Raw genomic sequence first — 24182 nt, 5'->3', positions numbered from 1 at the left:
AATGTTATAGTAAGTAGTATAACTGTCACAATATTAAATGGAAGTCTTTTTAAAAATGGTCTGTCTGCCACAAACTGATCCCACCTCTCCTCACATTTTCTAGAAAATTACTGCATTGTCTTCGTTAAGTAAAAAGCCTCAAACCCAGGATTCTCTTCTTCATACCTCTGCTTCCAAGTCACTGTGTGGCTAGTCAAAACACTGTTTCAACAATAACTTCTGTAGTGGCATTGCACTGTTTAGCAGTTACGATGTTTTTATTGCATGATTAATAAATAGAAATGACAAAAGAAAGTTTTTATTTCAGCAACTTCTCAACAATAGCAAGAAAAATGAGGAAAATGGAGCACAGTTTATTTGTATTTACTAATGCTTTCCTCTGGTTTACTTTGGAGACAGAATCCCTCTTTGTTCTTGTCTTAGCAATTCAAAATGCTTCAAACACTTTGTTAGAATTTTAAGACAAGTTAAGTCATGAGTATAAACTAGCTCCCAGTTTAAAAACATTCTGTCAAGTACTCCTATCAGGACTTGTTCAGTTCAATGAATGATTTTTAAGCATTTTAAACGTCAATACCTTGTTAAGCAGACACAGTAATCAGATAAATAATATTTCTAACATCAGTACAAACTTCATATACAAAACCTTTTCGGAATTCTTCCGAAAAAGGGTCTTCAGCTGATAAAAATAAACTCTATTAGTTACCCTGGCAATCAGACAGGTGTAACCAGCATCCAATCACCAGATAATGTCTCTGCTGTGATGCGATTTAGTTCCTTTTCTCCTTTCACATTCATCCATAAGAGCACATACATTGCCAAGCAAGTATGTGGCCATATAGATGCATATAAAAAAGTCTTTTAGAGGACCTGCCAGAAATTCCAAATCCATAGTTTTAGTTATGGAAACAGGTACTTGGATCCACAGTTTTAACAAGATGCACACACGAAGACCATCATTTCCGGAATCGTTTAAATAGTGGATGGATGTGTTTATTTGAAGACGCCTTACTCCGAGATGTGTGGTATTCCATATAAACCGCGTCATCTGCTCCTGACATAGAGCTCATTGTGCCTGTACGACGTGACATCTATAGGAAAGGGGAGAAACACGTGCTTAATATGTGATTATATTGATCAGCTCAAACCTACTGATCCCCTAGTTATGGGGCAGCACTATTCATTTACACCAAAATCCTTCGAAATTTTTTTCTTAAAGAATTTCTACAAAGAAAGTCACTGCCCGCCACTCACTCTAAGTTTACAGCCTTAAAAAAGTGCCCCCTGGGCATAGAGAAATTGCAGCATGATTCAAGGATCACAATGCCACCACAAAAGAGTATGTATGTGCTCTGACATATGCCTATGTTAAAAGTGTTTTAAAATATTCCTTGCTTGTGACTGAAAAGATGAACTTCAAAATCTGTAACAATAGATGGGTCATCATCTTCAAATACGATGAGGCAGGACGAGAATTCTGTTTGTCTAACTTGCTTCTAGTGCCCAACAAATGAATTAATAGCCAACTACTAATACAGCTTAAAAATATTTTCCAATGTTTCACAAAGATACTAAGGCATCAATGATGTCACCACATTCAGAATTAAAATGGGATGGTTCAGTTCTGCTGCATATGTGGTTATCATTTTCAGAGCATTTTTCATTACCTGAGCTGACTTTGAACCATACTCTCCAGCAACTACCTCCTCCTCAGCATCTAGGTCAGATGCTTGCAGGACTTTCTGGAGAAGCTGCTGCTGTTCTTCTTTGGATGAAAATGACAGTTCTTCTTCTTCCATGCCTGCAAGTTTTGTTATTACCTAAGAAACAGAGCAAAGTACAAGGTAGGGCTTCTCATTCCTTGAGTGTTGGTGTTCAAAACCAAGAGAAGGACTCCTGATTCCACATCTTGTTGGAAATGCCTTGAACTGTTATTACCTGTGGTGGGAGTGCAGGTGTACCCCCCACCCTACACTCCCTGTTATATTCTGGCTGGAAATGCAAAATACAAACCTCTCTTCTTCTTAAAAAAGACAGCTCTGGACAGAGAATGTCAGCCAAACAACTTCCATACCAGCTTGATCAGGAGCCTTACTGAAAGTTAACTTCATGCTGCAGGCTGTAGGTTTGTCTAGTTATGAACCAGTAAATTCTTTACTATGTAAACATAGTAAATTCTTCACTCATAAGGTGGTGAGGCACTGGAACAGGTTGCCCAGAGAAGCTGTGGATGCCCCATCCCTGGATGCGTTCTAGGCCACGTTGGATGGGGCTTTGGGCAACCTGGTCTAGTGGGAGGTGTCCCTGCCCATGGTAGGGGGGTTAGAATTAGATGATCTTTAACATCCCTTCCAGCCCCAACTGTTACATGAACTAGTACTTTATATTTCATAAAAATAATCCATTAGCTTTCCAGACACTGAGAATTTTAGCATAAATATTTATGAATATGGGCAAAAAAACTAACATTAAGATTCACGATCAGTTGTTGAGAGACAAAACAGCAATCTGCAACGAAACAGCAGCAGCATAGCAAAAGGACTCTTTCAATTTTGTGTCTAAGCACACAAAAATAATGTGGGTGTTATGTTAGTTCTTTTCGAAATTCCTAGTAACTCATTTGATAACCATGGATGCAGGGCACATGCCATCTACTGGCAATATAGTGCCATATATTTCATTAATTGAAAATTCTCCTTTTCTGAAGAATTGTAAAGCTCTCAAGTTTCTGTTATGAAGCATGACAATAGGCAGCTTGCTTTCTTAAGCAAATTATTTCGAGCACTTCGCAAGAATTTTTCCCGCAGTTAAATGTGTTCTGGTAAACATACATTTATACGTGAGAATCCCACTTTTCCCACCATGTTTCCATCCTGAAGACATTTTGAGACATTCAAATTCAGCCATTTCCCTCAATTATCTAGCGTTTTTCCTCCTCATTCTCCTTTTCCAGTTCATCTGGAGTCAGCAGAATTAGAAACTAATTACATCAGTAATCTGGGCTGCATCTGATCTCAAAGACTGATAAAACAATAGAAATACAGCTTAAGGCAAAACAAATCCACATTAGACACAAAGCAGTGTGTTTGAAAAACAGAGTGGAAATACTAGTACCAATCTATGTTGTGGGCTGCTGTCAACGGCAATTTTTAAATCAAAAATGTCTGAAAAAGTCTAGTTTTAAGAATCCAATTCTATTTTGTCCTATTACATGGACAAATTAACACTGTTGTCCCTCTTGTTGTTTAAGAAGCACATGTGCTATAATCATCTCAAAACTAAAATGGAGTCACAAGAAGCAATTTTAAATTGCATTAGCCTGTTTCCAGTTGTTGCAAAACAGTGCTAACATGATTCATAGAATGGAAAGAATTCCCACTGCATCATAATTTTTTTAAGCTGTTCTTCAGATGCCAAGTTTTAAGTGATCCCCAGTTCTTTGATACAGTAAATTCTTCTGGTATTGGTTTAAAATTCAATATATCCCACATTCAACCTCAAAACCACAACACAGTAAAAAAGTAAACTTTGGTTAGCTAACGAAAATCTTTTAAATAATTAAGACTCCAAGTAGCAAATTGTGATGACAAGGCTCTATTTAAGAAGCAAAGACAAAATGTGTGACTTAGCAAACAAATATTAATCTAGTTCTTTTTTCTGCTGAAAGGCAGAGAATGGAGCTATTGAAAGATTAAAAGGATATCAGCATTGAAATAATTACCTAAAGATGAGGTAGAGTCATGATGGCAAACATCTGCCGGGAATGACATATACACAGCTGATCCTGGCTTGTAATGAAGAAACACAATAGATGGTTTCTTCAAGTTTCTTCCAGCCCTGCTATTGTTTGATGCCAGCTATGACTAAGGCTTAAACTTTGGCAAACAGAAGAAAAATAGATATTCTAACATTTTGTTACTCAACTGCAAATAAAGAACACTCCAGGACTGGTCCGCTAAAATGTTGCTTCAGACACTCACAGCTGCCACTTGTAATACTTTTACTCCTATACTAACCCAAAGCTCCTAGAAGTAGGTCTTCCTTGCAAAATACAAACCCTCTATTTTAACCCCTTACTTAGTTCTATCATCCAAGGCATTCAAATATAAGCAAAGGGATTTCTCTGGTCATTTTGGCTATAGCTACACAGACACAGTTGTTAAGTAGCTGCAGCTAACTGATCTGCGATTTTGACAAAGTATATTCACGCCAAAGCAAAACAAGACTTTCACCTTTAAAGACTGTGACACACCTGTTTCAGCGTGAGGACCTCCTTAAAGCTCTCCTTAATGGGAGCACTGATTACAGAGCAGTTTACTTTGGGGTAGCTGCAGTTCAGAGTTTTCACCCACAGAGATATCCCATAGTGCACACATGCCTCACAAGAAAAAGACCTTCAACAGCTAGGGTCAAGTGCAATCCAGCAGAGGCTGCTTACTCTCACATGGTGCAATTCTTGCAGGATTCTTCAACATCATAAGCTAGAGCTTGTTTCCAAAAGGCAGGTATGGGAACCCTAACTTTTACTTCTCAGCCATGTTTCCTGGAAGAAGCATTTTTGGGAATGCTTCTAATAAGAGCAGTAAAACTCCAGTTGTAAAGGAATAAATATACTTGAAAGCAAGGGCTATCATGAGACACTGTTGCCTCTAACAACCAAATAGCTGAGCATATAGGACAGCCTGTGGATTAAAAGAAAAAGAAATTATAGGCCTTGGACTCTATAAAATACAGGAACTTTGGTGGAATGAGATTTTATGTCTGGAGGAAGATGACATATCTATGTACATAATACACTGAAGTACAAAGGGTGAACAAATTTCATGGTTTCCTTGGAAGACAGGGCTACTGCCTACTGGCTGCAGCAGCTAGTTTTTGAGAGGACAGACAATGCTTTAACTGTATCTAACTTTGTCTGATGTCTCACTATCACTGTATCCAAGAGAGGACACACCTTGGAGCTTGTTGACTATCCTAGCCAATGAAACAACAATCAAGAGAACAATCTTGAAAGTCAGATGGTTTGAAGAGCATCCTTACAGGTCATCACACATCTAAAAATATAAAAATAAGAAGAGAGGAAACAACACATGACTGGAGGAGAAACGAGACGGTGTTAAGTCCTTTATGAAAGGACTCGAGGAGAAACTTCTGACTTACAATCACGGCTCTGTTATGTAGTCAACACTGAAAATCTTCTCTATTTTGAGGACTACATTTTAGTTGTAGGTAGGAAGATTTCTATTCCGCAGTAAGTTTTTTTCCAAAGTAAGTTCTGTCATTTCTTAACCAATCAACATTCAACATAGTCATTTTGGATTTGGGTGATATACTTCAGAACGAAGTGCAGAGAACATTACAAGAGCAAGATCAAACTGTTAGTGGAAGCTAAATAAGCACAGTCTGAAGACTTCCATTGGCTACAACGGTTTCTGCTAACACAGAGCCGCCATACCAACACGGCTGTTGGTATGGCCTGCCCACTGTATGATCTCTTCAGCCACAAGTAAAAATATTTTGTCTCCATAGTGAAATACTGGCTTGAAAGTGGAGTTATTTGGAATTTATTTGTGATGTTTTGGAAATTTTCTGAATAGCTGCTGGCCACCAAAACATGACCAACCATCAACAATATTTAATGTACAACTAGTAATGATAATAAACTAATAAGAGGCCTGCATGGATAGACAACTGAAGAGGATGAGCATAAACACAAGTGAAGTTCTGCCCCACTCCCCTGCGCCTGCTTGGTCTGAAGTTAGAATACTTACCTTCCTAGAAGCTGTATCAAACTACTTGTATCTACCCTCACAGTAATACAGATGAAAAAACAACACTGGAACAGTTTCTGCCTGCAAGCAAAACCTTCATTAATACATTCCACAACATGAATTCTCAAGTATTTGTCCTAGTAATAAAATGAAAGAATATGAATATATGAATATGAAAGCAGGGAACCTGCTTTGGCAGGGGGGTTGGACCTGATGATCTCTTGAGGTCCCTTCCAACCCCTACAATTCTGTGATTTCTGAATGTTATATTCATAGGCCACAAGTATAATAAACAGAAGGGATGAGTTACCTTGAAGCTATAGCCTTGATCTACAAGAAACCGTTGTCGCTTGGTTGAATATGCCATTTCCTGAGTGTCTTGGGACACAAGAGAATAAAAAAAGGCATTGTATTCCTCTGCAACCATGCCTAGGAGACAAAGACATCAAACGATTAATTCCATTTGGAACACTGTAACCAAGAACAAAAAAGGACTAAACAGTAAAACCAGGTGTTTAAATAAGCTCTCTCTCCACAAAATCAATTTGCAAAGTTTATTTCAAAGACAACCTGCACCCAAACTTTACATAAATAGATCGACAAAGCATGCCACATGGAAATTCCCACTCTTGTTCTTAGTAACTTGAGCAAGGGTTAAAGGGAAAAAAATCGAAAAAACTTTAGACTATCACAGTTATGCTGGTACTCCAAGAAGAACCTGCTTCTTTACTATGCTAGACAAAGTAAAATTCTTTACATAACAGACTTGCAAATAAGTAGTAAAAAGTCAAGAACAAGGATTTTAAAACATGTCAAAAAGCTGAACGTAAAATACAAAGAAAAACTTATCCATGTAAACCAGAGTTAGCAATGTTAGGATAAACCAGCCTATGCACCTTTTAACAACAACCATTTTTTTTTTAAAGCAAACAAAAACAACCTTGAAGTTGTTATCTCTCTTACCTAAACAGCACTGGGTTCTCACCGAGACTTTGTTAATTCACTAACACAGGTTTTGTACGCATTTTGAAACAAAGCCTCAGTTGTAAGTACAAACTGCACATAAAATAACTGTGTATGTAGATTTCAAGTGCAAGTAGAAATTGTTTTAAGAATCATTTTATTTATAAAAAGCTCTTTATGTTTTGCAAAGCCACAATTATTTGTAAAACAAATCCCATTTTAAAAAGAAAATAGTCAGCATGCATTCAAAATGTGCTTTCCAGACATTTTCTTTTTAGAGTACCACAACTTTTCTAAAACAATTTCATGCTAAAGGAATTATCAAGGAATGAAAAACTGAAAGAAGAACTAAAGTGGAAAAAAGTTAATTTTCCTTCAGCTTTTTTAGGAAGTGTTTCTAACTCGAAGTATTACTCTCCCCAAAAATGTTTCATTTTCCTTCACTGATGTACAGACATATACTCTATGAAAAATACATAAATCCAAAGTCAATATAAAAGAAGTACCATGAATATCCAGTTTCTATGTAATTCACCCATTTCTTCTCCGTAATCCAGAAAAAGAACAAACAAAGTCAGCAAGGTTTAAAAAAGGATATAGGAAGGCTGGACCAAACTAAGGGCTTTCTGAGAAAAGCAGCAGCAGTAGAGTTATTTATCTTAAGTGAATCCATTTTAAATGGTTTTGGCTCCAGCTCAACAGCTCTGTAACACTGGCACACTGGTAAGCAGAAAAAAAGCATTAAGGTCCATAATAAGACCTCATTCTTTCCTGAAAATGACTTATGGCTCTACTGTTTAAAATGAGTACCCATGACTTCTGCCTGAAGATTTAACATGAACCAGGCATGTCCCAGGTCCCTGGGTCTGTAGTGTTTCTGGCGTTTAGCTCCACTCAACAAAAAGAGCCTTTGCTGAACTGCACCAAGACAACACTGCAGAGAGTGCTTTGGTAGGAAGAAAATTAAAGGTATAAGCAAGTCTGTATAAGGGCAAGAAAGTCAGATTTCCTAAATGACACAAAAACAGAGGTAAAAAAACAAAATGAAACCCCAACCCTGCTTACAAGAGTCATTTTCCAGATAGACAAACACAGAACATGAAGCACTATGAATAATTTCACTCTCCAGCTGACAGTTATAGCCTCCACTAAATTATGACTGCTTCCCTAGTGAATACTCATTCTTTCTAAAATAAGTGCCAACAGGCTGTGACATAAACCAACTTTCAAGCTTATTACCACCCTGTACACGAGAACTCTTGAAGCAGAACCACTTTTGCCTGGAGCTACTTTTTAACTTGTCTTGGGAAGATATAAACTGAAATACAGCAGATTAAGCATTCCTTGTTTAACAACTAATGGAACAGACAACAGACTTAAGTCAGTGTCTGTTAGGAAACATTCAGTTCATCGAGTCAACCAGAAATTCACGTCTAAGAAAGTTCTCCTTAGTTCCAGACAAACTGAAATATTTAAAAAAAAAAAAAAAAAAGTGACAGAAGCACCCCACTACCACCTTCCCAATAACATTCCTCAAACTAAAAATGGATGGGAGTCATCAGTCAGATTTCCAGTAGCCAAAGATGCGATTCCTAAAACCATGCCCACACAAAAGTTTACATCCTACCGACTGTCTGCTTATCCGTCACAAAAATGAAAATGTCAATACAATCAGACAGTTTTCTAGGTGATCTCTACTCACTGACTCTAGAAGCCACCATAAAAAGAATTAATTTCACAGACTCATTACAACAAAAACCACGATTCAACAGAAGCGGACAGTATCTATCCCTTTTTCAGACAAGGTTTTTCCTGCGTGGTGGCTTTGTGTTTATTTGTTCTCAATGAGAGCAATTGCTTGACAAGTTGCACTTAACCTAAACCACACCAAACCTGCAGGCCGGTTATAACTGGTTTATACAAACCTGCTAGTGACTAACAACTGTGCTAAAATGCTGGACAGGAAGCCCGCCCTCACTTCTACTGAAAAAGCTGCCTACTACATCTTGTAAGCGATCGTATCACTGTCGGTCGGGCTGCTTGAGACACCTACTACAAGCATTGGAGTTCATGCCAGCCAGAAATCCTCCTGTCTGTCATGTCAGCAGAGCTCACTGGCACTGCAGCTACGGGGGAACAACTCCACAGATATCCCAGACAAATAGCTTTGCAGTTTAAAATTTACTTATCCCCTAGAATCCCCCAATCATTACAGGACAGAATCAAAGAATAGAAACAATACTTGCTTTATTGTCACACAATATATTCAAATCCACAAATTTTGGAAAAAAAATTAAAAATCACTGTGAGTTTTGGCTTCAGAAACATTGAATGCTTCTACTGATATTATGCATATTTGACAAAGCTAATTTTAAGTTGTTAAAAGTGAAACAAAAAGTGGGAAAAAAAAACAACAACTCAGAGTTATTCTGGCAACAGTGAAACATTATAATGGAAGGGCAAAAAAGATGTGAGAAAATATTTAAGAAAATACATCTCTGGCTGAATAACTGGAAAAGGAAAGAAAATATGATGCAAGTGAAAGACAGGGTGGCATCTATATTATTATTAAAAAAACCCTCTCTCATGTGATCTCAACCTAACAGCGTATTTAAGACGACACAGTTTGTCTACGTTTCAGTATTCCATTTAAACTGAATAATTACTTAAATGCTAAACAGAGCCTAAGAACTATCTCATTTACCTTTTTTGGCTCTCAGCACTCGCCCCAGTCTTTGAGCCTCCTGTCTTCGAGACCCACCATGGGATGAAATCTGAATCAGAACATTGGCTTCTGGTAGATCGAAGGACGTATCCCCTACCTACAACACAGAAGCAGTCTCTGATCAGCATCTTATTTCCACGTTTCATAAACAAAGACTGAGTACAAAGTACACCTTTGTTAGCTGCGATACAAGGATGGCCAATGCACAACGTGCATATATAACTTGCTCTTAAATAAAGTTCACTCTGAATATGGATACAATAACACACTAAGTCCTCAATTACCTTGGAAATGAAAATAGTGTTGATTTTTGGATTGTGCTTGAAGTTTTGCAGGATTTGCATTCTTTCTCCTTGTGCAGTAGGACCATATATATAGGGTCTGAAAAAAACGAAAACAACCACAGAACAAATGCAAATTAAACCAAATCAAGGTTTCTCAGTCATGTCTTCACAAAGATACCACGACAGGAAGCACAGAACACATTTGAACTGATAAAAGAACGGACCACATTTTGATACAGCTTACAGTTTGCTTTTAGCTTGTTTGGATGTTTATGGCAGCTATCCAGCTTGTGGAACCCTTTACAACAACCCAACCTACCATAAATAAATTCTGGCAGTTACAAATGTTTTGCAATTATGTGCACCAGTGAAGCTGTAGATGAGACTGAATACATTTACTAGGCCTACATGAAAGACTAGAGGCAGCTGTTAAAATAAAAGACGTTTTCCTCAAATCTACTGAGTTAGCACATTAACAGCTGCAACCTTTGCTTCCTATTTAAACACTTGAAAATCCAGGCTTCTCTAACAATTCACTTCCTTCAAACATTTCATCGCTTCATTGGGATCCCACAGCTGTTCGGGGGTGAAGTCCCAGAGCATCAGAGGTACCTGCCCATGCACCCGCCTATCCACCTGTAACCCTACTCCTCAGGGCATATCCCTGAGCAATGATCTTAAATAGTTGTTTAACCTTAGGAAAAGTCAAAAACACATTCCTGAGACATGCCTATAGGAATATTTTGGTTACCAAAGGATGTGTAAGATACTGAGGAGTTATTGTAACAAGGCACAAAACATCTAGCACACAGGAAAAAAAGGGGAAGGTGTCATTCTTTGTTTCATCCACAAATTGGCTTTGGGAGGAAAAAAAGGAAAAAAACGTTAATTGTTAATTGTCTCTACAAGATGGATCCTGAAGTACAGGGACGCCAGCAATGCAGGGCCCAAATACCAGGTTAGGTTCAAGGCCAATGCTTTTGTCATAGGTCTCCCAAGCAAAACAAAACTAAAGTGCTACACATCACAGCAAACTGAAAAAGCCAAAAAGCAGCCTTTAACGAGTTCTCATATTTGGTACTCAGCAAAAAAGGAAGCATGGCATGGACTAAATAAAACAATGTTGACAACGAATAAGCAAATATTGCAACCAGAAACTGTAAAACTGATATTGTAATTTTAAGTTTCCTCCAATGCACTCTGGTTGAACCTGTTATCTCATCTGTGCCCCCAACTGGGTGCCAAAAATGAGTGTTGTGGTTTAACACCACACCACCACCCACTCACTCTCCCCACAACGGGATGGAGGAGAGAATCAGAGGGCAGAAGTGAGAAAACTCATAGGTTTCATACAGGTTTTAAGGAAAACAAAACAAACGAACACACAAAGAGAAACAAACCCAAGAAGAACAAGTGATGTAAAATTCAATGGCTCACCACCAGCCAACCGACACCCAGCCAGCCCCCAAGCAACTGCAACCCTGGCACACTTCTCCCCCCCAGCTTTTACTGCTGAGCAGGAGGACATCCATCCTGTGGTCCAGCACACCTCTGTGGTCAGCCTGGGCCAGCTGCCCTGGCTGCACCCCCCCAGCCTCCTCGCTTGGTGGGGCAGCGTGAGAAACAGAACAGACCTCGATTCCCTGAAAACACTGCTCTGCAACAACTAAAACATCATCACTGTATTATCAACACTATTTTCATCACAAATACAAACATAGCACCATACAAGCTACTAGGAAGAAAATTTAAATTAAGCACAGAATAACCTAGAGCGCCTGGCTATCAGTCCTCCATTTTAAGCCCCACCACCCCTGCACCCCACTTGACCATAATTCATTAAGACGCATCTAAGTACTTTCCAGAACATAGAACATGCAGTGCTAGATTGATTTTTTTTTTAAATGAAACCTTTTCCTTCCTACAAAAAGGTGTTCGATGGATCTATAAAGATACCTCTCCCATATTTTGACATATTGTCAAAACTACACAGGGACAGTCCTTCAAAACCAGCCATTTAAATACATTAACAGCACCAGTAAAAAATAAACAGCCCAAGTTATACAACCCTAGATGAAAGCCTCATGACAGTAAAAGCTGGCCAATCAAATTTGAATTCCGTGGCCCCAGAAGTTATAGACAAACTAATTCCCGTCATGTGCATGGCCTTTCCCTGCCAGTACCAAAGGAACACGTGGAGGTCGAGGAGGAGCTGGCACAGGGGCGGCGTTAAAACACTCTCACACTCATCTAGCACTGCAACTGTCCTTTCAACATGTCTCTATAAACTGAAACTCCATACATGATGGGTGGAAAGGAGAACTGAGTCAAGAACATGAAAAGCAAGCACCTAATATTTCTTCAGCTAATTCTGCTGCCATACTTCTACAGCATCTACCCCATTTAAAAACTGCTGTGCTATTTAGCAAGCACCCCCTCCCTGTACGTGTCCTTGTTAAAGGCTCTTTTTCTGTGGTGCACTGAACACTGCTAGCGACATTCCAGAGGCATCATTATAGCTAATCTCTGTCCAGACAGATTTAAAAAATGATGAAAGAGACCACGGGTGTTGGAATTCATCCAGCACTATTAGCTCTGCTCTTTGATGCCACAGCAAGCCAGCACAACATGGCTGTTAAACTATCATCAGTCAAAACTGATCAGAAATTTTGGGAAGTGTAAGGAGAGTTGTTTGTGGTTTTGCTAACTACTACTGAAATTCCTAGACATGAAATCATATGGTCGACACGCGCCACAGCTTCCAGCAAAATTTTATTTGGGCTCATCACAGAAAGGATGAGGCCAGCTTCTGTACTTATTTTCACCAAAGAATTGTTCTATGGCTGATCCTTGCAAACACTCCCTGATCATCCCTTCCCAAACCATACAAACACACCAGTGCTAACCCCTCAGTAAACTCTATTTGCAATGCCTTCCAAAAGTACATTAATTTTAGCATCGTTTAGGGTAGCCAAGGAGCTCACAGGATCAATGTGCTTTCATTTATTAAATGATTACAGTAGTTTGAGGCAATGCACCAGTATACTACAAAAAAAATAAGGTTCTCTCTTTTGTTTAAAAAAAAAAGAAGTTTAAGACCTTTTGAGAACCTGAACAGGAAGGACCTGGGCTCCAAAAGATCTTGAAAGATCCAGAGAGTGTTCATTTGAAACTGTTCCTCCCAGACCATAGCTTCCCCTGTCGCTCTATTATAGAAAGAGTTCTGGTAACATTTTTAAAAGCTCCCTGATTTTGCCCACCAGCTAATAATAATGGAAAATGGAGAAATACTAAGTCATTCACAGTGAACTTGCATGAAAACTCCTCTGAGCCAAATGCTAAACAAAGATTCTTTTCAAACTGTTCTACATTGGAATAACATCGCAATGCCAGAGAATAGCCTCCTGAATTCCTTTTTATATAGGAGGATTGGACTTAAATCAAAAAATTACAATCAATGTCTAGAGGTGACTGACATCTGTGAGATTACAAGATAACTTTCCAGGAAGGAGAAAAACAACAGTGCCGTCACTGGTCGTGAACACTTACTTCCCAAGCCTAATTGCATACTCCTTCAGTGCAAACACATTGTCAGCAAAAACGATGATTTTGTCATTCCGTCGCTCATGAAACTTAATCAGGAACTGGCAGGCTCGGAACTTATTCGGGTTCATGGTGTAGAGCAGTATCCGTTTCTTTGTTTTGATGGCTACATATTCTCGATAAAATTCAGGTGACATTGGGCACCAAACCTAGAATTAGAAAACATACACAGAGTAACCCCCAGTTACTTCTTGTATCCCAGAAGGAATTTAAAAGATATTGGGTGGTGATAATATATTAAAGCTTTCTGTACAGTGCAGATCACAAATCTTAATACAGTAACTTCTGTACTATAATGAAAGGTACTGGCTGTGGCAGTGTGACCACAACAGGAACAGGCAGGGGACTGACTGGAACAGGACTGGAAAAAAGTTGTTTAACACCTGGTAGTTTCACTGAATGCTACCACGTATTAGAAAGAAAGTATTAAGGGAACGAACTGTGTATAATCTCCCTGCCACTGCAGTCAAAGCCTTTTCCCTAAAAATTCATTTTCATCCATGTTCTGAAAACCTAAAGACACATTTAGTCTTCATTACAGAACAAAACTGTACGAACAAGTTAACAATTACTTTGTTAACAGACTCTTCTGCAGCTGTTTATGTAACTGCTGCTCTCTCTTCTGGCACCGTGAAAGAAGAGTAATACCTGCAATGGCCATGCCCTGCCTAATCAGACAGCAGCACTGCCCTCTCTTGCCACCTGGAAAGAACTGCACTTAAAGAGTAAACGAGATCTTTCATGGCTATGGAGAACAGTTGGTAAGAGATGCTACTTCTCAATAGCATGCCAAGGAGATCCAAACAAATATGCAATGCAGCTGTGCGCGTATTATACTTAATATTTCCCAGCCATCAAAATTTTTTTGTTGTTTTCTTTGCTTTAGCAACATCTCAGAATATTATTTTAAAACATTGGCCTTAAGAATATCAATTTACATGTCATTCCGGAGAAAGGCAGCTCAGACTTTACTTTCCAATGTCTCAAGGGCAGTTCCGGAACTGAGAGAAACCACGTTGGCAGTAGAATTAACCAAAGTACCTTAACGCTGTCAGATCTGAATTTGCAGACCAATTACTCTCCTTTCCACCTAGATACTTTCTAGATACCATTTGCTTGCATTCTATTACTTTTAAAAAGTACATAAGCTCCACTACCCCTGGTTTGCACAAAGTCCAAAAGGAAAACAACGGACTCACATGCGAAAGCAGCAGATACTGCTGCTACAAGTCAGACTGGTTTATTTTTCCGTTACTTTAATTGACTCATCATATTAATAACCTTGGATATTATCTGTAATAAATACTTAAAAATACAACCAATTACTTTCATAAATTATCTGTAATGTACTGTAGCTCCAGTACATTTATCACAGCTAGTAATCTTCGTAATAATCTCTGCACTTTAATAGGCAAGAGACTGGAAATCCAATCCACTTGTGGATTTTATTTTTTAAGAAATGCTATCTCATGTGGAAGACCCCCCTGACTCTACACTATAAGGACAAAAAGAAACAATTAGGAAGATTGTTTTCTACCAATTGATAATAGTATTCCAATTATAAGCTTCTGATGATAATCAAGAGTGACCAGGAAAGGATAAACAGGAATAAATTCTGCATCTTTTCTCCCACTTGCTATGGGAGTTAGGAAGAATTAAATGAAACTAGCCAAGACAGGTTTGAAATAAAATAAAATAAAATAAAATAAAATAAAATAAAATAAAATACACACTAAACCAGGTAAAAATCAAGACAGAGTTAAGCTATGAAACTATCATAGCAAGTTGTGGCTGCTAAAACTCTCCTTCTATTCAGTGGGAGACCAGAAGTGATCATGAAAAAGAAACCCACTGAGGGTTACGCAGGTAACAATTATAGCTCATAAATGATCGAAAGCTTGGAGAGGCATCAGGAGTAACAGATATGCCTGCCCTGTTCTTATACTCTTCTCTAAGTATCTTTACAATTAGCAGAGACAATATATTAAGCTAGACCTTTAGTCTGACCCAGAAAGACTACTTTAACGTTCTGCCTGTATGAAAGGTTTCCACTTACCTGATACCAGATTTTTATCTCATCCATTTGCTGGAAAGACTAGAGGTCACACACTATTATATTGGAAAAAAATAGCAAGACCAAGTTTCATGTTTTCCATTTTCATCCTCATGCCTTAAGGCTTGAAATAAGCAGGTGTTTTCTTATTTGTAAGCTTTCTACTATCCTTCTTTGTTAAAATAATTTTCCTCAATAGACTACAGACTACCAGTTGAAGTCTCTATTAAAAGCAGCTCCAAGCATACCACCTGACCAACACCATACTGAACTGAGCTTAACATACGAAATCGAATCAGACAGCGTGACTGCCGGCTGCAAAGTGGGTCTACAATTCTGCAGCTGCTGTTCGCATTCCTGAATACTGAACTGGGGACAGCCGATCAAGCATGACAATGCCTGAAGAGAAACAGCGCTGAAGTCACGCTACTGGATTTGCAATGTGTTCATATTGACCAGCGACAGCCTTGCCTGAGCTACAGAACAAGTGAAATAAATACTTAATTCTATAGTTGTTCCCCCAAAAAAGGAAAAAAAAAGTTATAAACATATTAAATATATACTGGTAGTATTGAAAAGCAGAGCATCACCTCAGCGCACTGGACTTTAGCAATGTAGCCACTGTTCTGCAGCTCCATCCAGTTGGCTTCATAGAGCTTTGGTCCGATCAGGAAGTTCAGGTCAACAATTTTATCATCTTCTCTGACCAGGGTAGCAGTCAGTCCCAGTTTACAATGGGCTTGTACAATAGTGAGCACACGTCTGAACATTTTTGCTAAGAAACGTAAGACAAATTTTCTGTTTACTTTCCTAAACAGATTTGGAATACAAGTACTGCATTTAAAAAAAATAAAAGTAAAAAAAATTGAGCTCCACTCCTCAACACAAAGCAAGTACAATGTTAGGAAATATCACCCCATTTCACATACACTTCTAACGGTGTTCTGTGCTACAGCAAAACTTCAGACTGATTGCAGCTTCAGTTCACACCCCCAACGTACTCTGAAAATCCCAGTAAACCTTCTGGCATTTGTATTATTTCCTGTTTCCCAAAAAGAAACGTAATATACTCAGAGAGGTTATGAGACTTATCTAACGTCATGTAGTATTTCACAGAAAGATCTTTGACACAAGGACTCTTGGCTGACTTTGCCAAATTCAGGACTAATATACGGCAGAATTACTTATCTTTAGCATTGCTACAAATCCTGTGATTGCAGAGTCCGTAGGCACAGGAGGTTCTGTATCTTAATTTTTTTTAAGCAATATGCTACTTTGTTAAAATGGCAGGTAATCAGCAAAGTCTACTTCTGAACTCTATCATTTCAGCAGAGACCAAATTATTCAAATTATACCATGACAGCAAGGTGGAGCAGTTATCAGAATCCTGTGTGGTACTTTTAGCCAGGATTATTCCAGGCACTTTAATACCACATTCTTGCTTTCCAATAACATAGATCCGAATTACACAGTAACTTCAAATACAACAGCTATTTCTGGACATTAAGTTACGCATATTTTATGGAACAGAAATAGGTATTAAAAGCTATGCCTACAGTGCAATGACATCTCAAAAGCAAAGAAAGCAGAAGAACTTCTGTCCTATTCCTGAGGAGAGTACCACCATCTACATAACAAATTTGTCTACAACAAAATTCTATAAATTTAATTTAAGTATCTTAGTTATCAGTTTGTCAACCTATGCAAAAGGAGAAGGCATGTGTGTACTGTACTACCATTATAGAGAACGAAGTGGCTAGTTTGAAGGATTAAAAAAAATAATAAAAAAATCAATGGTCAGCTAAACTCTGTAGCATCAGACAAAAAGCAAATTAGAACAAGGCAGTTTACTTGTTTAAGTTTCAAAACCCTACGACACAGGTCTACACACTATCATGAGAAACACAGCAAAAAAAATCCCATAATCTTCCATATGAGCAAAGCAACGTTAACAGCATATATAGCACGAGGGGTTTGCACACCATGTCCTTACCAGGGATAGTATGCACTTCATCAAGTATCATCAGGCCCCACTCCTGACTTTTAAGCCACTCCATTACTCTCTCTGCTTCCCAGGATCTCTTAGTCGTGTGTCCCAACATGGAGTATGTGCTGATAGCAACAGAACAGCCAATGGGTTTGTCTTTGGCATCAGAGGTGAACCGACATATCTGGCTGTCATCGATGGTGGACCACATCTTGAATTGTGCTTTCCACTGCTCTACAGACACCGCAGAATTGCCAAGGACCAGACATCGCTTGCGGACAGTACAGGCAGCTGTCACACCAACTAGGGACTTGCCAGCACCTGCAGGGGAGGAGGAGGGACACTCATCATTCACCCCCCTGACAGCACTGGAAGAAAAAGAGGGAAGGGAAATAGGAAAACTGAGAGGATATGAAATCACATAAAGGCAAAGTTTTCACCGTTTCTGTACTATACCAGTCTTAAAGAAATGAACTCTCCGGTAAGAACAGCTGGATTGCCCCATACACGCCGTTTTCTCAAGAAAATCACTGTAATTTTTGCTTTTGCCATAGAAGCAATCATAATGCTTTCTTCCTTTCAAATGCAGGTTAAATTCCAGGTGGCCACAGAAAGCTTCTGGTAGGTGTCATCTCCCCCACCACCCCTGTCAGCTATGCCCATCCCACCACAGAGCAAGTCCTCCCATCTCTTCATTCCTCATCCCTTCCAACATCCCTTACGCACTCTTTCAGGCCCTCGCCTTATCTCCTGTGCCTGCCCTCTGCCTCCAATACCGAGGGCACTGCCAAGCAGTCTCCTGTTTTCTAACTCTTCTATAGCTTCCCGTGGGCTGTCCCAACCTGCACATTCCTCCTTTCTTTCCCAAACTGCCCTGGTCCAGAACCTGTCTGTGCAGGCTCTCTTCTTGCTTGCAGCCCTCTTCATGTCACTGCTTGTATTCCCAGTTCCCCCCCAGGCTCCTTATTCCTACCCAAAGAACAAATTATTCCAGTGCCAGCGGTTTTATATTTCACTGGAAGACCAGCAGAGCTGACTGAGAGGGCACAGTGAAAGCATTAACGTTAATCTAACTTATCATAACCACAAAACAGTTCTTCGGTCACAACGGGGAAAACTGAGCGCATATTTGAGAGCTCTACTTACTGGGCTCTTCCTCACCACCATCCCATCACCCACTGGCTGAAAACCAACAGGATTCTGCATACTGGTACTCAGAACAGTCCCCACTACTGTTTGAAATCTAAGCAGTCATCATCAGATTTAGAAGTTACTTTATTACAGGCAAAGAGCAAAACCCCCAAGGAACAAAACCCCTAAATAACTCAGTAATTTACCACATGGCAAGACAATAACACCAGATCTGGCTCGCCCATTTCCAAACATCTTCCTTAGGCTTTTCTCTTGATAGGGTCTGAGGACAGCTGTAGGTTTCAGATCTATGTTAATATCAGGATTCACAGAATCATTTCTGAAATCATATTCTGCCAGCAAAGGGTACTCCAAATGGATACAACGCTTCTGAAGTTCTTCAATCATCTCCTGAGGAGGAGACAAAGCTTCAGATGGTAAATTCTCCACATCTGAATTATTATTTTTCTTTTTTTTTTTAAACAACCACTGATTGCATAGTACCAGGTGAAGTTACATTTATCTTTTATGCTCACAAAGTCTGCAAGAGTTAAAGTTCATTTCAAGAACTTCATTCATGACCACCCCCATACCCCTCAAACATTTTAAGTAGCAGTCCATACCAGAGAGAACTATCTATTTAGACAGATGGAAGTACATGATGCATTAATCTCAGATGTGTTGTTTATCCGGCAGTGACTCAACTACACCCTGAAGTCCTGCACAAAGAGCTCAGTAACAGACACAAAAGGTTCTGTGTGTTACAGGGCAGGACCTACCAAAGCTGCACAGCTGTCAAAAGGAAAACCTTCATACCCTGGCAATGCAGTTACTGCACCACAATGGCAAGTTGATTCAATCACCAAAAGTTGTGTTGTTTTGTTTTTTCTTAGTAAATATTTTGGCTATTAAAAAGCTCTCTTTTTATTATTTCTGTTTTGCCCAGTAAGACATCATTAGAATCACCAAGTCCAGGAAGCAACTAGAAGAAAGTTACAAAAGCTCTCTGAAGGTCAAGCCAGGACCGTGCTCTACTCTCCAGCCGCCCCTCTCAAGCTCTGAGAGCAGAGCCACCAAGAGTTCCTTCTGTAAATACGAATCATGAAGAAAAAAAGTTCTGAAACCAACAGCGGATTCAGCAGATTTGCTCCCCACTGAGTTCTCCCTTATCTCGCACAAAGCAGCATTGAGCTGCATGCGGTGGGAACCTCCCTCAGCTCCTGCAGCCTTCGCTAGCTTGTGAGTACTGCCCTTCTGGGCAGGGAAGGAACAACGTGCAGCCTGCCTCCCTCTGTACTGAAAAGGAAGATCCTAACATTTTGGAAGGCGAATGGAAAGAAATGTTATCAACTTCCAGTGATCTCCGCCATCAAACAAGGAGGCACTGTACTTTACATGAAGTTCTCACGCTTATTCGTGAGTCCCAGGCACATCCCTCAAAGCTACAAATGCTACCAGACAGAAGTGCTCGTACCTGCTTGACTTCAAAGGATACTGTCTGTGTTTCCTCCTCCTCCTCCTCGTCTTTATCCATCTGCTCATAGAACTCAAATAAGTCAGCTGGAACATCTGGCTTGTTTTGAGCATCCGTTCCTTGTGATGTTGATGGCCCACAGCCACCTTCACTGGATTTGGAAATCTGAAATAGAAAGGAATTCTCACCTAAGGGATCTTTAGGAGATGCTCCCCCCACACACATTGAAGCGGAGCTGATTAACGAGGCACAGAGCACTGCTGACAGAACTGAAAGTGACTGCTGACACCACAAGCACACAATAATCACTCCAAGCTACTTAACAATTTATCCAGTGTTAGTTCAATTGCTTTGAAACATGCCAAGCATACCGCTGATTTACTGGTGAATGTCTCTGTAATGAGCTCTGTTTCTTCACCTTCAGCATTTCTCAGGCGACAGTCCTTAATAACATGGTCTTGCAGAAGCTGCTGAATGACATCAGGATGGGTACTTTCCACAAAATATCTAAAAGGAAAGAACAAAGAAAAACATCTGGATGAACTAATCAACAGAATAATACATAGGAAGAGGGGCACAGATGCTCAAATCTACAGCTCTCCCAGATGCATTCTCAAGTACCCCGTGTTAGGGGTGGTAATTTAAAAAAAAAAAAGAAATTATGACAATCTTAAGTTTTAGAAGACGCCTCACACCAAAAGCATCATGTACTTTCATGTTATCTATCCTGGTCAGATGATCTCTCTCTATAATGGCACGAGTGGGCAAAAATGAAGCACTGCCAAGAGGTATCTCTCACATTTCAGTCTTACTTGAGACATGTGGCAGGAGGCAGCTTTTTTTCTGAGACTGAATTGAGATGAGTCTGTAAAAATGCTGGTGTGGTGTTTTAAAGTCCTACCCACAGGACCAAAAAAGCCCCGAAGAAAAAGATCACAGTTAAAACATGAGCTAAGAGAAAGGTAAGACTGAACAGGCATGGGAGAAATCTTTTTCTTAGCGACACCCAGGAAGAAGACAAAAGCCCGCTAGTAATACTAGCATTACTTTTACCCACAACGGTTAGGTTCAAAACAGCAGCAGCACAAGCAGAGCATCAGATTTTAGTCCCAGGTCTTAACTGTGGCTGTCAGAAAAAGAAGAACGTTGCAGAAGACATAAAACCAGAAAGAGAAAGCATGGGCAAGGTACAGCCGCAGGTTTTACTTTTCTGCTGTCTCCTCCCCTTCCCTGCCGCAGAATCTTTGGTTTAGATAAAATCAGTCAGGTCTAAACTAGCTGACCTCCGAAGGGAATCCCTTCTGACGTTATCTTCTGTGTTTAAAACACATCAGAGTCAGCCTAGGAACAAGCAGATCACACAGAAGCACACAGCTCTTCGCAATGGGTTTACTTATCCCTCCTGAATAATGTAATACAAGTCAGGACAAGTGAAACTGAAGGGCAGCTGTAGAAAAAGTTTTATAGATATACTCTTGGAAATTAGGAAGAAATTAATGAAACAATTATCTGAAAACCTTAAGGATATTGTAGAATATTGTAGGTCCAAGCAAAAAATGAAACAGGCCAGAATAGAAAATTTGTATCCTACATTTAAAAATGTAATGACAGCCACTAGCAGCTGGACCAACTGAAATCATTAACTAACGTATTAAACTTTCAACAACTAAAAATACGATCCTGAATGAACACACGTACACAAACAGCTGGGAGCTGTAAAAATCCACGCGCACTAAGACCACAGGCATTTATGCACAGCTGTGCAACTGGAAAGCTTCTTCCACACTACCAATGGAAAGAGCCGCTTACCTGTTGTGTTTCAGCACCAGCTTCACCTTCCCATAGCTGACAGTGCACAGCTGCAAACAGACGAGAGCGGTCATTAGGAACACGCCAAACAGCGACTCTAGGTTTGGGACCCAATGCTGCAGAGCAGCTTAGTTCGTTGTGAGGACTTCTTCTGGGTGTCTTTGGGCAGAACAAACACATCAAAAAATATCCGGGAAACGGAGGCAGCAAGGAAAGGACGTCGCTGGTAGCAACAGATGTATTCCTTGTACCAGTACAACAGCCTTACCTTGATAAACTGAATTATTCCATCCGGGACACCAGTCTTGCTCAGCTTCTGTAAGTACTCGGTGATGTCGCTGGTCTGCAAGCCGACGCTGACAGCAGCATACAGGGAGTACGCGGTCAGCTTGTACTCGTGAATGTGGGTTGGTCTGCACACGGGCTCGGCAATGGCAACCAAGAAATCCTGCGCGTATTTGTAAACCGGAGAGAAGGCTTCCAGAAAAATATGGCCATCGGGAGCCTACGGAAACACAAGGACATGCTGAGGGTGCGCCAGCGGTACTTGAGGAAAATAAGGTCTTTCCTCTAGAGCAGCCATTATGATACAGAGAGACTGCACTATTCAGGTGGTAATGTATTATAATAATGTTTCCCAAAAATGTATTTACCCTAAGAATTTACCCTTCTATACCAGGAAAAACAAACCATCCAGATCGACAAAGCTTTCCCAGATCAACAGCTTGGGTGTTTTTCCCTCACAGTAACTTGTAACGATCTGGCTTCCTGCCCTGAGCCAAGGCAAGCTTCCAGCCCTGTTCCCCCAGCGCATAATCACAGAATGTATCCTGAGGTACAAGGGACCCGTAAGGACCATCGAGTCCTACTCCTGGCACCGCACAGGTCTACCCAAAATTTTAGATCATGTGACTAAGCGCACAGTCCAATCTCTTCTTAAATTCAGACAGGGTTGGTGCAGTGACTATGTCCCTGGGAAGCCTGTTCCGGTGTACAACCACCGTCTTGGTGAAGAACCTCTTCCTGATGTCTAGCTTAAACCTCCCCTGCCTCAGCTTGACACCATTCCCGTGGGTCCTATCAACGGTGACTAAGGAGAATAGATCAGGGCCTTCCCGTCCGCTCCCCCTCGTGAGGAAGCTGTAGACCGCGGTGAGGTCTCCCCTCAGCCTCCTTTTTTCCAGGCTGAACAGGCCCAGTGACCTCAGCCGCTCCTAGTATGTCTTCCCCTCTAGGCCCTTCACTATCTTCATCGCCCTCCTCTGGACACTCTCCAACAGTTTTACATCCTTTTTGTACTGTGGTGTCCAGAACTGTACACAGTACTCGAGGTGAGGCCACACCAGCGCAGAGCAGAGTGGGACAATCACCTCCCTCGACCGACCACCAATGCCGTGCTTGGTGCACCCCAGGGTACGGTTGGCCCTCCTGGCTGCCAGGGCACACTGCTGGCTCACATCCAACTTGCTGTCAACCACAGCCCCCAGATCCCTCTCTGCGGGGCTGCTCTCCAGCGTCTCGTCGCCCAGTCTGTACATACAGCCAGGGCTGCCCCGTCCCAGGTGCAGGACCCGGCACTGCTTTTGTTAAACTTCACGTAGTTAGTGATCGCCCAGCTCTCCAGTCTGCCCAGGTCTCTCTGCACGGCCCCGCCACCCTCCGAGTCACCTCCTCCCAAAACAACGGCCCCGGCTCGCCCAGCCCAGGCCAGCGGGAGCAGAGGGGGAGGCCGCCCGCCCCGCACCTACCACCCAGAGCGGCCGCGACGCGTGGTCGGCCTTGAGCGGCATCTGCAGCCGGTAGTCCTTGGCGCCGTACTCGTCCAGCTTGCTGCCGCCGTCCTCCACCTGCTTCCCGGCGGCGGACGGCACGGCCTCCTGCGGCTCCCGGCCCCCGGCCTCGTCCTCATCGTCCTCGTCCTCCTCCGCGTGCCGCCGCTTCGACTTCTTCTTCTCTGCGGGGCGGCCGGGGCTCAGCGGGGCGGGGGAGCGGAACCTTCCCTTCCCTTCCCTTCCCTTCCCTTCCCTTCCCTTCCCTTCCCTTCCCTTCCCTTCCCTTCCCTTCCCTTCCCTTCCCGTCCCGTCCCGTCCCGTCCCGTCCCGTCCCGTCCCGTCCCGTCCCGTCCCGTCCCCGCTCACCCCGCTCCTTCCTGCCCATGGCCGCCGCTCAGCGCCCCCCCGCCGGCACCCTGCTCCCAGCCGCCGCCACCAGCCCCTGCGTCACTTCCGCCGCGCGGCGCCCCGCCGTGACGCCACACGTGCGTAACCCGGTGGGGGGGGGGGGGAGCGCGGGCGGGGGAGGGACGGGGCGAGCGGAGAGGCGGGAAACGGCCTGAGGGGAGGGGGGAAGGGCGGCGACAGCGCCGCCGTGGCTGAGGTAAAC

General features: G+C 41.5%; 1 protein-coding gene across 4 annotated transcripts; it reads right to left on the bottom strand.

The window, feature by feature from the left end:
• Positions 1-269: 269 nt before the first annotated feature.
• Positions 270-24094, bottom strand: ERCC3 (ERCC excision repair 3, TFIIH core complex helicase subunit). 4 transcript variants are annotated; one of them, XR_014586079.1, is made up of 16 exons: positions 23939-24094; positions 23549-23754; positions 22069-22305; positions 21801-21850; positions 20363-20498; positions 19992-20156; positions 18724-18928; positions 17393-17707; positions 15990-16174; positions 13293-13495; positions 9744-9840; positions 9439-9556; positions 6082-6200; positions 5772-5852; positions 4955-5054; positions 3717-4682 (listed from the first exon to the last, which is right to left on the bottom strand). XR_014586079.1 is itself a non-coding variant. In XM_083841950.1 (15 exons), exons 1-15 carry the CDS (start codon positions 23955-23957, stop codon positions 957-959), a joined length of 2343 nt encoding a protein of 780 aa, XP_083698076.1. In that variant the 5' UTR covers positions 23958-24094; the 3' UTR covers positions 270-956. The 4 variants fall into 4 exon arrangements, 2 of the variants coding, with proteins under 2 accessions (XP_083698076.1, XP_083698077.1); XM_083841950.1 differs by lacking the exons at positions 3717-4682; positions 4955-5054; positions 5772-5852 and adding exons at positions 270-1091; positions 1668-1820; XR_014586078.1 differs by lacking the exons at positions 3717-4682; positions 5772-5852 and adding an exon at positions 1703-1820.
• Between the last annotated feature and the right edge of the window lie 88 nt (positions 24095-24182).

This window comes from Anser anser, assembly GCF_964211835.1.
Source record: "Anser anser genome assembly, chromosome: 6".
In the NCBI taxonomy this organism is placed as follows: Eukaryota; Metazoa; Chordata; class Aves; order Anseriformes; family Anatidae; genus Anser; species Anser anser.
The sequence above is the reverse complement of the archived record's forward strand: the minus strand, read 5'-3'. Positions and strand labels throughout refer to the sequence as shown.

Excerpts from the sequence above, each read along its gene's own strand:
- ERCC3 (XM_083841950.1), bottom strand. Across the intron at positions 21,851-22,068 it reads GAATAATTCAGTTTATCAAG|CTGTGCACTGTCAGCTATGG; the intron begins GTAAGGCTGTTG and ends GTCTGTTTGCAG. Across the intron at positions 20,157-20,362 it reads CATTCACCAGTAAATCAGCG|ATTTCCAAATCCAGTGAAGG; the intron begins GTATGCTTGGCA and ends TTTCTATTTCAG.